The sequence below is a fragment of the Eubalaena glacialis genome, chromosome 10, assembly GCF_028564815.1.
Source record: "Eubalaena glacialis isolate mEubGla1 chromosome 10, mEubGla1.1.hap2.+ XY, whole genome shotgun sequence".
Classification (NCBI taxonomy): domain Eukaryota; kingdom Metazoa; phylum Chordata; class Mammalia; order Artiodactyla; family Balaenidae; genus Eubalaena; species Eubalaena glacialis.
In genome coordinates this window covers 111,643,205-111,659,025 of record NC_083725.1, presented here as the reverse complement: position 1 = coordinate 111,659,025, position 15,821 = coordinate 111,643,205, and the positions used below count along the sequence as shown (strand labels likewise).

The following is a 15,821-nucleotide window of genomic DNA, read 5'->3' as shown; positions in this document are numbered from 1 at the left end:
TTAACAGTCACTTTCTGTTTCTCCTGCCCCCCCTGTCTCCTGCCTATATCTATTTTTTTTTTTTATGGATTTACCTATTATGGGCATTTCGTATAAATGGAGTCATATAATATATAGTTTCTTATATCTGACTTCTTGTACTTAAAATGATATTTTTAAGGCTCATGTATGTTATGACATGTACCGGTACATCATTCCTTTCATGGCTGAAGAATGTTTCATTATATGGATATACCACATTTTCTTTATCTATTCATCAGTTGATAGACTTCTGGGTTGTTTCCACTTTTTGCCTATTATGAATAACGCTGCTATGAACATTTGTATAAAAGTTTGTGTGTGATCCTGTGTTTTCACTTTTCATAGGTATATACCTAGTAGTGGACTACTGAGGCTTACCTTATAGTAACTCTATGTTTAGCTTTTTGAGGAACTGCCAAACAATTTTTCAAAGCAGCTACACCATTTTACATTACCACTAGCAATGTATGAGGGTTCTAATTTTTCCAAATCCTCACCAAGCTTGTTACTTTCTTTTTGATTATAGCCATCCCCATGGGTGTGAAGTCATATCTCATTGTGGTTTTGATTTGCATTTCCCTAGTGACTAGTGATGAGCATCTTTTCATATGCTTATTGACCATTTGTATATTTTCTTTGGACAAATATATATTCAAATCCTTTGCCCAAGTTTAAATGTGTTATTTGTCTTTTTATTGCTGAGCTGTAAGCTTTCTTTATAAGTTCTGGATACTAGACCCTTATCAGATATATAATTTGCAGATATTTTCTCCCCTTTTGTAGGTTGTTTTCACTTTCTTTACGGTGCCCTTTGAAGCACAAAAGTTTTTAATTTTGATGATGTTCACTTTTTAATTTGTTTATGCTTTTGTTGTCATACCTAAGAAACCATTGCCTAATCCAAGGTTATGAAGTTTATACCTATGTTTTCTTCTAAGAGTTTTGTAGTTTTAGCTCTAATATTTAGGCCTTTGATCCATTTTGAGTTAACTTTTGTATGTGATATGAGGTAAGTGTCCAATTTCATTCTTTTTTTCATGTGGCTACCCAGTTTTCCCACCACAGTTTTTTGAAAGATTATTCTTTTCCCATTGAATTTTCTTGGATCCCTACTGCTTATCTTTTAACACATATGGTTTTTATCACCTCTAGTTAGGCAGTAAGATTTTTGAGGGCAGGGGTTTTTTCTTATATTTAGGTATACCCTCTGTACTTAACAGGATGCCATACCCATAGTAGGTGCCTGACGGATATATTACTAATGTCTGTCTTTCCAACCAGATAGTAAGCTCTAAAATGAGAGGACTTTGCTTATTTTTGCTTACCGGTAGGCTGGGATCAGTAAGTACTTTTGGATGATTGAATTAATGATTTCCCAATGATGAGTTTGTATCTTACTTTAGGATTTTTGTTCTCCCTTGCAGCAGGGTGCATACTAGGTAAGAGTAATTTTCTTACAGTAAGTCACCAAGGGAAGAGGTGAGCAAGGGGCAAACATGACTCCATGGGAAAATCCTAGCTTAGCTTTGATTTTGCCACCATATGATTCTACCATATTCATTTTATATTGCTTGGTCCTCTTTAGCTCAGAACATATAACCAGGTTTTGAATGAAAGGAAACCCCTTTAAGGTTTACAGACTTAGGAAAATTTCCGATTTGTGTTTTAGGTTATGTACCAAGAATTTAAAACAAATCAAATCCAAGCTACCATTTCTGTGTATTGGATTTTGCTCTTCTCAAAGTGTAATAAAAATGAATTCCCTGGTTTTTAACAAGTGCCAGTACTTCCTATTGGTGGACTTTGACAAGGCCTAATGTGTGAAACCACATTTTGAATAATGAGAACAGGAAATATGTTTCTTTCTTGCTCATGGTTTCTGCAGCTATAAAAGTGATTTGCAAAAAAAAAAAGAAAAAAAGGAAATACGCTAAGTATCCAATTATAGAGGAATGGTGAATTATTCTATATTGATTCAGTGAAGTGCTAAGTTGCAACTAAAAATAATACTTAAGAAAATTATATACCAGTAAAGAAACATATTTATGATATAAATTTAAGTATAAAAAGATTACATTGTGCAGTGATTGCAACTGGGTAAAATTATGTACTGTCGTGAACTAAGGTGATCAACCATCCTGGTTTGCCTCGGACTATCTGGTTTTTAGCACTAAGAGTCCTGTATCCCAGGAAATCTCTCAGTTCTGAGCAGAGTGGGGTGGTCCGTCACCCTACTATGAACAAATTGCCAAAGAGATAATTGGGGAGAAGGTCATAGCAAGGATTTTCATTCTTTTTCAAGAGTTGACATCAGCAGTGTCTCGTTATAAGGAGTTAATGTGAGGTCAGAAAAAACTAATTATTTGAGATAATAAAAATGAATAAAATAAACTAAAATTCTTAAGGAAACCATGGGTTTGGAGAAGTATCCTCATATATATTTCAGAAGTGGAGAAAATGAAATAGAAATAAGATCGTCTCCTTTGAAAGTTTTTCTCACTGAATTTTGCCTTGAGTCTGCCATTGCCACAACCTCTTCCCTTTCCCCTAGTCCAAGGCAGGTACTGGTCCTAGTCTACCACCATATATTCCAGTCACATTCTGGACCGCAGACAACAAGGAGTGTGTTATTAATGACCTGTTCCAGGAAAATTTTCCACGGGAATATGTGTGTGTGTTAGAATATATTGACACGAATAGTCGATGTCTTGACATCTTACAGTTCAAACCCAGATTGGGATTATGTGAATATGAGCTTAAGGCTGCTGGAGCCTCCCATGGTCAAAATGTTACAAGAGTAAAGAAGATTAGGGAAACACCATGTTGGAATCATCTGCTGCAGACGAGAACACACATATAGTTTTATTCATTTAAAGCCATTTTCGAGGACATAGACAGAAATGTCCCACCTCCTTTTTTTTTTTCCTAATCACAGGAAATATCTTCCATTGGTGGTCAAAGTGGAAATAGCACTGAGAGTGGAAATTACATTGTCTATGTACCTGCCAGAGTCTGGCAGCACTCAGCATGTAGTAAATGCTCAAATGTAGTTGATAGATTATAGTGACGTCTTCCTAGTTTAACATTCTTTCTATGTAGGGTGGTAACGTCTCTGAATATGAAAAAGAATCGAGAAATAGGGTAAATATTGCCTGAGATTTGGCATCGTAAGTAATTATGTTATTTTCAAGCATGATCTTCTTTCTCAGAATGTCTATAGCACTTAGTGTCTGCATTCTATAATCTGACAGCTAACTGTATATTAATGATTTTTCAAAGGTTGTGAATGTCTAAGTCTTTTTGTCCCCAAGGGGTAAAACCTGATTTCTGACTCTTTTGTGTCTTTCTCAACTCCTGTTTCATGCTGGTCAGAGAACAGGTGCTGATAAAACCTGTTGACTTGGCTCTAGTAGTTTATGCAGACATTGGATAGGCAATTTGGTTATTTCAAGCATTATAACATTTGAATAAGAAGATCTAGGTATGAAACAGGCTCTCAAAATTACTTGCTGTGACCATTGACAAATTACCTTTACTTATTTATTTGCTTATTTTCTCTTTGAACATTTGTAAAATAGGGATAGGGATTTTTTTCCCTTGATCATGGAAGCTCAATTGCAATTATTTGATAAAATACTTTGTGAACTGGAAAATATTCTACAAATACAAGTATTGATTATCCTTTGTAATTTGGGTACTCCTCATGGCACTTTTTCTATCATTCTTTCTTCCTTTGCCTAAAGGCTAGAAGTAGGTAGACAGTGCAACCAAGAGCCTAGAAGAGGAGTTAGGGGAAGTTAAGACAGACGGAGATGTGTAAGCAGTGCTGTTTGTACAAAGACAGGGCTGAAGACTGGCCACTTAGAGCTGCCCCAGTGGGGTGTGGAGGGCACAGTGTCAGCCCCATAGAAAGACAGATGGAATGGGTTCTTTATTGTACCTCATTATTATTTTTTGCTTTCCTGAAAGCAGTGGTGCAAAAGAGACTCCATGAAAAATGTAGATATGGAAGGAATTAAAGATAGCTTAGGGACGGCATGGAGCAGTCACTTACATTTTTCATCTGGTGCGGAGTCTCCCCATTGCAGAGGGAAAAAATGAAAAAACAAACGAACTACTACTGCTGTGACTACTACTACACCTTATCCAAGGAACAGGCCAGTGAGAAACCGCATTCTGCAGCCCTTATTCAGCCTATTTTTTTAACGTTAAGAAAGCTGTCCTAAACAAGAAACATGATGATACAGTCTACTACAATGGCCTATGTTCATCCTCTGAATGAGGACGGGGCGAAGGGAGCTGTGGTCACTCCATGCAAAGACCAGAGAGACATGGAGGCTGCATGCAGAGTGCCTTCAGAAATGGGGGTAAATAAGTCTCTTGGAAGCTGTGAACGTTAATGTCTAAAAAAAAAGAAAACAGAAAAAAAATAGTTTAAGGGACACTATCATTTTCTATTGGTGAGGCTTCCTGATCTTGGGGAGGTTCTGGAAAGTTTATTTCTGTTTCTTCTTCTTCTTCTTCTTCTTCTTCTTGGACTGGAATAATTTCAATGTCCTCTTCGTTCTTTGGTTGGGAAGATATTTCAATCTGCTCCACCACTTCTTCTTTTATTTCAATTGCCTGTTCCTTTTTTTCTTCTGCTGACAGGAGAACTACATTCTGGAACACAAAATTGAACCAACTTTTCTTGACCTTTATCACTGGCACATTTCTCAACAATCTGTATGAATATCAAATGCCTCCTGGTTTTTATGCTATTTATGTTATTTTCTATATGCTTCCCAATACCAGGATTGATTTCCCAGGTGCTCAAATCCTTATCAAATCACTTATCAAGGCTCATCCTCAAGGCCAGCAGATACTTGCCACCTTGCCTGGAATGATCACACAGTGTTTGGGAAATAACACTGCAATAATAGAGGAATTTAGATTTTAGTTTTGATTGGCCTTTATTGCATATAACCTTGGGAAAGTAACTTTCTCTCTCCAATCCTGTCTTCCTCATCTGCAAAATGAAGGAATTGATGATGATTTCTAAATTCTCTTCCAAAGCTAACATCCTATGGTTCTGAAGCAGTTGATAATAGATCTGTCACTGGGATATTCATATCTCCCAGTTGTGGAGCCTCTTTGAACCTATTGTTTTGGAAGAGGAATTAGAAGGAAAGAGGGGAGGAGAAGAGAATACTGAGAAATGAGGTGGAAGAAATAGTGGCTTTAATCAGCCTTCAGCCATCCTGTTTTTATGCATTAAGTATGGAATTCTGAAGTCAAGAGGGATGACTTGAAGTCCAGCAAGGTTAGTAAGAGGATGCACATAGCATAGGACTGTATCCTCTGTCTAACCTTTAAACTTATTTCAGATTTCAAGACATTTTTCTCCATTACTGGTATTTTCTGCTTTCCAGAAATATGCTAGGATCACTTTTCATGATGTTCCCAGGCTCATCAGATTACACTCTCCATAAATGACTCTTTGTAGGTGTGATTTTCCTACAGGGAGTTTGTGAACAGCATGGCTTCTACTTACAGCTTTGGGTCTGGAGCATATTTTTTTCCATTCATTCTCAACAGTGCCAGCTGTCACAAGTTTTTGGAGGAAGGCAAAGAGCAGCATCACTGCAAAAATGCCCTGAAGAACAGAAAAATGAGGGTGAAAATGTAATAATGAAAATATAAGAATATGGTTGGTGCTCAGTAAATGACTGTTGACTAAAAGTAAATGATTAAAAGATCAGTTCTTTAGGGAAATAATGACTGACTGTGAGAACTGCTAGTATCTGCATAACCCTAACCCGTAGCACAACTCCTGGCACATAACAGATAGTGCATGTTGCTGACAGAAAGTAAAGCAGTAGGGCTTCCCTGGTGGCGCAGTCGTTGAGAATCTGCCTGCCAATGCAGGGGACACGGGTTCGAGCCCTGGTCTGGGAAGATCCCACATGCCGCGGAGCAACTGGGCCCGTGAGCCACAACTACTGAGCCTGCGCGTCTGGAGCTTGTGGTCCGCAACAAGAGAGGCCGCGACAGTGAGAGGCCCGCGCACCATGATGAAGAGTGGCCCCCGCTTGCTGCAACTGGAGAAAGCCCTCGCACAGAAACGAAGACCCAACACAGCCAAAAATAAATAAATAAATAAAAATAAAGAAATTCCTTTAAAAAAAAAAAAGAAAGTAAAGCAATAATAATTAGTTGAAGAATCAATTCTGTGTAGGCAAGAACAATTATTGAGTCCCAAATTGAACTGTATCCAGCTTTAGGTGGTATGGTATCGCACTAAGGAAATCTCTCCACACGTGGGAGATGCATTTTTTTCCCCTTCAAACTCTACACTAAAAACTCCTTGAGGCAAATGATGTTTATTACAACTTAGGTTCTTCAATGTTCATCTTAATAATAATAATAATAATAAATATTCTGTTAATAATATAATAATAATAAATGTTAAAGCAAACACTTAAATAGCACTTTCTATGTACCAGACACTGTTCTAAGTGCTTTCCATGTATTAACTCATCCCTCAAAACAGCCCTATAAATACTATAAACAGTAAATACTATTACCTTCCCCATTTTACAGTTGAAGAAAATGAGACAGTGTGATCAGAATTCTTGCTCAGCGCCATATAGGCAATAAGTAGCAGACACAGACAGTCTGGATCTAGAGTTGATGGTCATAAGAAAAATGCCATACTTCCTCCCTGAAAATACATCCAGTTTCACACTTACCAAGAACAAAAACCGTATGCTGTCACAATATTGCATTGATAGAGAGTTTTTCTCAGCGGGGTTAGCTGGTTCACAGTTATATATGTTAATATGTGGTGTGGGAGCCTTAGTAAGGTTCAGACTCTCCATTTTAAAAAAATGGGAAACTGTCAGATTAAATATGTCCATGATCAAAAAAATTATTCCAGAAATAGCAGCAAAGAGGCTCAATGAGTTCATTATTATTCTCCCTCTGACCTGAAATAGAGACATAAAGATTTATTAATTGAGTTTAATTACCAATTGAAGAATATAATCTGGGAAGGAATTCCAGATCCCATTCCTCTGACTCAGAAAGGTACTACACCTAAATCATACTAAGTTCTATTTCTCTCAGTTGTTTTTAGTCTCTTTGTCACTATAAAATGAAAACCTTCATGTCTGAACCTTGTCCCTTTCTCAGGTTTCCCCTTCTCATTTATGCCACCACCATCCAATCAGTTCATCAAGAAAACATCCTAGGAGTGATCCTTGTACTTCCTTTCACTGCCACTGCCACCAGAATACTAGTAGGCATTCAATACACAATTGTTGAGTAAATGAAATGAATAGTATTCAGATTATATCACAGTGAAGCAGGATGGTATTGTGGGTATAGGTAGGGAAAGAGCAGATAGACCCCTCTAGGTCTGTACCATCAAGTGGAAACAAGCAAATAGTAACACCTATTCCCTCCCTGTTGACACAGGTTGCAGTCAGCCCCAGTCAATCAACTTTCAAAATACAATTAAGGCTGATGTCTCCAGGTAGCACAGGTAAGAGGATGTCAGTGTGAATGTGCTACCTTGCCGGGATGATAAAAGTTCGAAACAGGAAGATATGTGCAAAAAGTACCATAATGGTGTGGGGTTATTGATGATTATCTTAAGACACACATATTTCATCCCTGGTTGTATGACCTACAGATGGCAAGTCAGTAGGACTGACTGTATTTGGAGAATAAATACAACTTGATCTTCATAAACAGTTTTTCTTTTCCCCTAAACTGAGTTTGTCAGACCACCTCTAGAGAGGTGCCATCTCAATCTCCTCAATCTCCCATTGACTTCGGAAGTGACTCAAATTAGTAATAGCTTAGTAAGTGGAGAAAAGTTGAAGAAGGAAGCTTGCTGGTAAGCTCTTGACCTGTACAGAATCAGGGGTTCTTCCTGGGTGTAAATGTGTCCTGAGGGGTTATATGAACAAGACCACTCTAGCTCTTTATAGCCTCTGAAGCACCCTCATATATATTACTCCATTTTATCCTCAGAGTTTCATACGGTAACAAGGACTATTATCTCCATTTTATAGGTTAAAATTCAGAGGTACATAGGGGTAAACTGACTTGCTCAGGGTTACAGCTGAAGGTTAACTAGGACTTGAGTCAGTCATAGCATTGATTAGACAGTGTTCCTAAATGCTGGTCTGAGAGAAATGACAAGATTTTCAAAGAGATCTCAGTCTCACACAGCATCTCACATTCCTAAGACCATAAGCATGCTCTTCAACGATCTGCCTTTAATTCTCTTTCCATGAATATCTCATTTCCATGTTTTTTATGAATAAAATCACAACAGCATCATAGAGGGTCTTTTGCTTTTTAGGATTGAGTGATAACTCAGTGCTACTGTAACTCCAAAGGTCTCCAAAGGTCTTCTTTGTTTTCAACTGAGAAAATAGCTACTTCTCTGATGTGTGGGAAAGAAGGACATACGATTACTTGCCAAACTCTTCATGGAGTTTTTCTCCGCTGCTGTCAGGAGTGATCCAGAAATGATATACTGTAAAAAGAGAGGTGGTGGGTGGGGAAAGGCGGGGGCGAGATGGGAGAAGCAGCAGAGAGAGAGAGAGGGGCAGAGAAGGAGATCACTTTTTAACATTGAGAACTGGTTGTAAAAAAGCTATCCACACTTTTAACCACTTTCACTACACTATCCAGTCCTTTTTAATGGATTTATTCATTTTTCAGCATATTTCTCCTTTATTCAGGCTCAATCACATTCAGTCCATGCCTTTTATTCAATCAAATGGGGAGCTGTGACTAGAAATATAGTAAGACCAGAGGCAGAATTCACATTTCCATGTCAATTAGTACTCACACTGTGAATTTAAAAGTTTTATTTTCAGTTTTCCTTTTTTTAATTTGGGGAATTGCTCTTTGGAGTTCACAGTGTTTTAAATGGCGTTGATGGCAATGATGAGTGAATTGATGTAGAAGAAATACTTGGCCTGAATGTCGTAGGCACTTCATTAAAACGTGGGCTGCTACAGGAAGTGGTCATTATTTCTCATCTTCCTTTTCTACTATTCAAGCTGTAAGATGGAGGAAACTCTTGCACTAATCCATCTCTCCTTGTTCTGAAAATTTCAATCCTGGACCTGTCTTCATAGTCGCATCTATGAAGGTGTAATGGTGATGAAAACATCACTGTCCCATACCACATCCAGACAGGGTTACAAGCTTGGAAAACATGCGCATGAAACAGCCATAAGGAGTACTGCTCTGCTGATGAGTGAGAGGAGATTTGTTTGGGATGGGACTAATTTCACCACGTGAGATAGTAACTAAAGAGAATTGTAGGGAAGAAGGACCAGGTGGGAGGAAGTGGGATGCTCCTGCACCCTCTTGCTTTCTGAAACACCATGCTATACAGTCCAAATGTCTAGTACCCAGCCCACTTCATGCCGGACATTGACTTTGGAGAGGTCCTGCTTTGAGAAGTCTTTCCTCCCTGTGTAGATCCATGTAGGGCAGCTTTCTCTGAATTCCCATGAAGCATGACCACTGACTCTCAACCATGGGATTCATACTCAATGTAGTCAACCTCTCTTTCCACGAAATCACGTTAACCAGATAACCTATTCCCTACTCCTATGCTTTCCTCAACACAGAAATAATCTGGTATATTCCTGTGGAGCTTTTTAACCTTTTTGTCTGTATCACTCCCCAAACGGTTGTTAATTTTTACTCACCATAATGCCTCCCCAGAGAGGGTACCACAAAGTTACACAGATGGGTGCATAGACCTCCGCGTGGATCAACAGGAGTCCACCCAGGGCAATGTGGAAGAGCCCATTCATAATCTGGACAGCCTGGGGAGAGAATAGGGGCACTGATGGATGAAATGAAGTCATCTTCAAGTCAGAAAGCAAAGGTGAGGCCGGAAGCCGTGGTCCCTGACCTGGATGGGGCTGTGTAAGATGTCCAAAGCAAGCGGTGAAGGTGCCAAGACCTTTGTCTCGTTCCGATTCATTTTCCCCACCACCTGGGGCATTTCCAAGGCAGGTATATGTGGTGTGCTGGTGATGAACTGGGATGGGAGACCCCTAACTATGCAAGCCTCAAGATCAAGTGGGGGCCTAAGATCACCATGATAATCTCTCTGTACGTCCCTGATTTGGCCCACTGTGCCAGACATAAAGATCACCTCAGGTGGGATCAAATACCTTCCAGTCGGATTGAATTTTGTACCTGGCCTAGAGCGTCTGCTTCTGTAGGCCAGAGAGTCCCTAGGATGTGGAATGGAGGGCAACTGACTTACCCCCAAAGCCTTAGATTCCCTCATGAAGAAGCTCTGTGTGGCGCCCACCACTGTAGGCACCCTCCTGGGAATTAGTTTCTGAACAGGCTGCATGGCAATAGGGCCTGCTGGGAAAGCTCCACCCATGGAATTTCTGGGTGTCGTCATTTCACCCTCAAAAGTCCTAAAAATAAAACAAATAATAAAATGAGGAGAGAGAGAACAGGTTTCTTGGCAGTCTTTTATCTCGTGTTGTGCACCTGAATACTTTCCTCTGTATTCTCTCTGTGGGTGTCACTGATGGCAGGCACGACCTCTTCCTAGTGACTTTGGATCTAAAGCAAGGCCTCCTGCCATGATCTAAGACAGGATCCGGAGGGGGCATCTCATGCAAGGGTTTATGGGCCCAGGGATCCCTGCCAGTATTCTTGACAGCCACATTTGGGACATGTTTTCTCTTTGTAGAGAACATCAAACTCATGTTCTGTATGTTCTGTGTGTCTGTCATTTCTGGATGCTTTTCTTGTGCTTTAATATTGGAAAATGTGTTTTGTGTGGGCTCGTCCTTGTCCCTTTGCTTACCTGCTTTTGTCCATTGGGATGGGCCAGAGTCACCATGATGGAGGATGGTGAAGACTGTTGGAGTCGAGAGGGGCCGATTCAGTCTTCCCCCCTCCCACTAACTCTGCCACCTTGAGTAAATCACTTCAAGGAGGGTCTTGAAGGTTCTGTGTAAGACTGTGGCCTCTGAATCAGGCTGCCTAGGTTTAGATCATGATTCTTCTATTTGCTGTGAAACTCTGGGTAAGTTCTTTAAACTCTCTGGGCCTCAACTTCTTCAACTGTAAAATGGGGATAGTAATAATTCTTATCTCATAGGGTTACTGTGAGACTTAAATGGGCTGATGGTGTGTGCATGGCTGGTTTCTTTCCATTCAGGGATAGCTCAAATGTCAGCCTCTCAAAGAAGCCTTTCCTGAACCCTCAATCCACAATGCATCTCTCTCACAACATCCCATTTTATTTGGTAGCACTTATCACTGTGAGGAATTACTGTATTTGCTTGCTTGTTTACTGTCAGTCTCTCCCCACTAGAATATAAATTCCTTGTGTTCTCTCTTGTTTAGTATTTAAAATTATGCCTGGATTTAGTAATTTCTTCATGAATATTATTGAAGAAGTAAATGTATGCAAAGCACCCATGTCTGAATCATTATTAGCTGCTTTTGTTCTTGTTCTTAATATTTTTATCTTTAGGAGCAGTAGTTTCTATTTTTCCCATCTGAAAAATGAGAACAATACCCCTTTCAGAGACATGTAGTGAGAAATAAATAAGTTAACATAAGTGAAAGTGCCTAGTACACAGGCAGAAAGTAGTAAATGCTATTTGTCCTTCGAATTCATGATCAATTTCTGAATAGAAATGTCCCTTTCCAGCTCTACCATTTTAAGACTGTTCTTCCTTCTTCATCATGTGATTCCCTTCAGTATTCATTTCTTTATGTCAGTTACTTACATGAATTCTATTGGGTCTTTCCTGGGCCCTGGAAATCTCTCTTTAGGGACACAATTTTGGTCTTGTCTTTACTGACTATAAGTCATGTAAGGGGCCTTGGAGGCCAAGGCTGTCTGTCCAGCTTGCTTATCTTCCTGAAGTCATGCAGGGCTGGGCACCTGCAGGTATGCTGGAAGACAGGGGCTCGGGAGTCTCCCAGGCCTCACATCTGCACCCACTTCCTAGTAACAGAGACGTTTCACATCTGGCATCTCATCTGAGCCTCACAGGGTAGACAAGGGATGAATCGTTGCCTCTGTTTTGTAGAAAGGGTAACAAGGGCACCGAGAAGTTAGGTAACTTGTTCAAAGTTACACACCCATCAGAGATTTAAAATGAGGGCTTGGACCTAGCCAACAAGGTATCTGTGGTACCAGGCTTCTTTGTCCCCCATGGGGAATAGGAATTCAGCCTTTCACTTATGAATCTCTTCCTTTTCCTTCAAATAGATGTGTGATTTGGATGACTATAAATCAGTTGAAAACAGAGTATCTGTCTGGGCCATGGCTGAAGGGGAAGAGGGGAGGCTGTGGGTGCTTCACACTTGATTTTGCCCCAGCCCTAGATTACCAGATGTCATGTGGTCTTAGGGATCTGCTTTGCACCACAGACCATCCCACAAGACCCACCAGCAAGAGGGAATATTTTACTATAGACCACTAAGGTGTTTACAAACGGATTCAGGCAGAGTTTTTAGGGCCAGTCAGAACCTCAGAAACCATTCCATTCATTTGATAAATGAGGAAACTGTGGCCCAAGGATGAGACATGCCTTGTTAAAGACCTTGTGCCTAGTGATGGAGCCAAACCAGAAAGGCAGCCCCTAGGGCTCTGAGGCCCCTGCTTTTTCTGCCGCACCTCGGGCTGGAGCACACAGTTAGAGCTGTTTACTGAGCACCCACTCTGTGCTACTTAGTTCCCACTCTCCCACACCTTCCCTACGAAGTGGGCATTTTCTTTTTTTCTGCAGGTGTGGAAATGGGGGTTCTGAGAGGTTAATTTAATTTTCCCACGGTAAGTATGGAATGAGCTGAGGTTACCACACTCCTCTCCAGAGGGCTCATTTTAATGAGGACAACTTAAAAAGCAAAGGTCATCAATTATCTGGACAGAAGGAGATGATTGGACTCCCATTGTTTTAATTTCTCCTCACTTTTCATCTGCCTAAGGCTGTGTCTGTATTATTAGTGAGATAAACCTTTTATGTAAACAAGTCCTACTTGGGCTTTGTCTGCCATGACTAATGGCAGTAATGACCATTGGAGGGGAATATTTTTTTTCTCTTAAAATGATGTCTCACTATGGCAGCTATATTTCTACAAAGCCTTCAACACATACTACTGTAAAATAGTTTATAAACACAAACATACTTGTTTCTCTATGCTACTTCATTTTTTATGGCATATGTGTGTGTGTGTGTATATATATATATATATGCATGCCAGGTCATTGTAGACTGACTGGGTAATGAAAGATTTTATTCATTTTATTCTATGGGAATATATGTAACTAGACCACACACTCATCAGGTTACTGTAGATTCCTGTAGCCTTACCCTATATATTTTTTTTCTTTAATTGTTCACCATGACTGTTTGTCCCAACTGTGTGTTTTCCAACACAGAGTTATGCTCAAAGACTAGTTGGTACACTAGTAGTGGTTACTGATCACATTGGTCAAAATGTGGTCATAAGATTTTATTATCACTGAACTATACTAAAATCAGGACTCAGTTTATCAGACACTGCCCTGTTTTATTACAGCAATTTCTGCAAATCTTCTTGGGTTTGTAAAAGGCACCACTATTTCCATGTCCTTCTACTGAAGAAGATCTCACAGCGTTTATGGGCTTTGGTTTGAATAATGACTTTTAGGGTCTAATAATTCCATCATTTACTCAGAAGTGCAAAGCTGCCCAGCTTTTGTTACCTCCACTTCCTCCTTTGCCGCTCTAATAGTTTTGCATTTTTAATCCCCTGTGGCCTCCTGTGCGCTTGTCTCTGAGGAATAATGTTCTTAATACTTCCTTTTCCTCTGCCTTTGCTCTACAGCCCATCTCCTTCTACCGTGACGTTAGTCCTTCAAAGAGATTGGTTGCATCTTCAATCTCTTGCTATATTTGGGGAGTATGGAGCAGAAAGAGCTAGCCCTAGCTCTATTGCTTGCTACCTTTGTGATCTGATCTCTCTATTCAAAGTTTTGTTTTGAGAACATGAGATAATTTGCAATTTATAAACTACTAAAGGCTCAAAGAATAATTATCATCACTGGAACCTTTGTTATGATTAAAATGTGCTGCGGTGTCTCCCCAGTCCCAAAACCCCTTCCTTTAATCCAGGACTGTCCCAGCCACTGCCCAGTCTCCCCAGTCCTATCCTCCCAGCTTCTTAAAAGCTTACTCTCTGCTTCCACTTCCTCACTACCCACTCACTCCTTGACACTCGGCGGCTGCTTCCTGCCAGAGCCACTCAGGTGAAACTGCCTTCTTCAAAGACTGTGTTGCAGGGACTTCCCTGGCAGTCCAGTGGTTAAGACTCTGTGCTTCTACTGCAGGGGGCACAGGTCTGATCCCTGGTTGGGGAACTAAGATCCTGCAGGCCACCAAGATCCTGCATGCCACTACGACCCCGCATGCTGCGAGGTGGGGGCATAAAAGCTCCACGAGAGAAAGAACGTGCTGCAAAGCCAGGCATCATCCCTCGGATGGCTTCACATCTGTATCCCTGTCACCCAGGGTTAAAAAGTTGGAGCCATATTCCTCTCCAGCTCCTTCATCTCCCACATGGAACCGATGGCTAAGTCAGGCAGTTTCTACCTCTGTAAAGTATCTTATTTTGCAGGTGCCAGTGTCACCTCATGAATTTGATTCTCATTTCCTCTCCTCTCATTTCCTCTGCTGGTTTAGCACAGAAATCTTGCTTTTCTACCTTCCGTCTCTCTCTTTTCTAACCCATCCTCCACAAGGCAGCTAGATCAGACTCCCTTAAATCCCTGCTGAAGTTACGCTCTTCCTGAACTTGAACTCATCTCTGATCTGTCATTGCCTGCCGGGGACACCCTTTACCTGGTCGCTCACAGCCTCTATTTAATTTCTTAAGCTCAGATCCCACTACTCCCCACGGAGCCACTGGTCTGGATGCATCTCCCTCTTTCTTCCTTGAACCCTCTCAACTTTGAAATGCTTCTCCTCCCACCCCTTTCACTTTCAGTGCCACTGCCCATCAGACATTCACATCACCGGAGGCTCTTTCTGGCCAGGAATTCTCCTTCAAAGCCCACAGCTGTTTGCATTCCTTACTTGTCACCAAGGGTTTTCTTTCTCATGTCATATTGTTAGTCCCTCTAATGGAGTGTAAATTCCTTTTGGGAACGCCTTACTAGGATTACACAGGGAACCTGTTTCCTACACACTATGAGCTCAAGAAATGGTAAACTGAACATTAAACTGAACTACTTCCTCGGGACAGGTTTACGGACACTCAGGATGTCGGGCCAAAAGGTGATTAATTTCATCTCACCGGTCAATCAGTGCGATCAAGCCATGTTATGGGAAACAGGGGAAGGGAATGTTATAAACTGGTTTCAGGAGACAATGATGGCAGGGTTAGAGGTCGTCTTTGTAAGCTTTCATCACATCTTCCTCTAGTCTCCAGTGCCCACTCTCTCTCTCGGTTTCTGTGATGGATTTGAGGCAGGGTTTTGTGCTCTATTTGGTGTCCACCAATCCCCTCCAGAAAATGTTCTCCTGAGAGGCTTAACAACGTCTAGGGGTATTCACATTTAGTGGGATAGCTTTGGAGACAAAAGCATTTGAAGTGAGAGGCGTGGAGTTATTTTCATTACAGCCGTGACTGTTTATTTTCTTATTTGGTACGAGGCTGTTCTAAGAGCGTCAGGATTTTAGCTCATTTATTCTTCATAACGCAGTGGGTATTACTATTGCCCCCACTTTATAGGTGAGGAAACCGAGGAACAT

The 15,821-nt window shown here is 40.7% G+C and overlaps 1 protein-coding gene across 1 annotated transcript; it reads right to left on the bottom strand.

The window, feature by feature from the left end:
* Positions 1-4,455: 4,455 nt before the first annotated feature.
* LOC133099654 (B-lymphocyte antigen CD20-like) lies at positions 4,456-10,459 on the bottom strand. The gene is made up of 6 exons (XM_061203426.1): positions 10,313-10,459; positions 9,744-9,863; positions 8,495-8,551; positions 6,753-6,989; positions 5,555-5,656; positions 4,456-4,683 (listed from the first exon to the last, which is right to left on the bottom strand). Exons 1-6 carry the CDS (start codon positions 10,457-10,459, stop codon positions 4,456-4,458), a joined length of 891 nt encoding a protein of 296 aa, XP_061059409.1.
* Between the last annotated feature and the right edge of the window lie 5,362 nt (positions 10,460-15,821).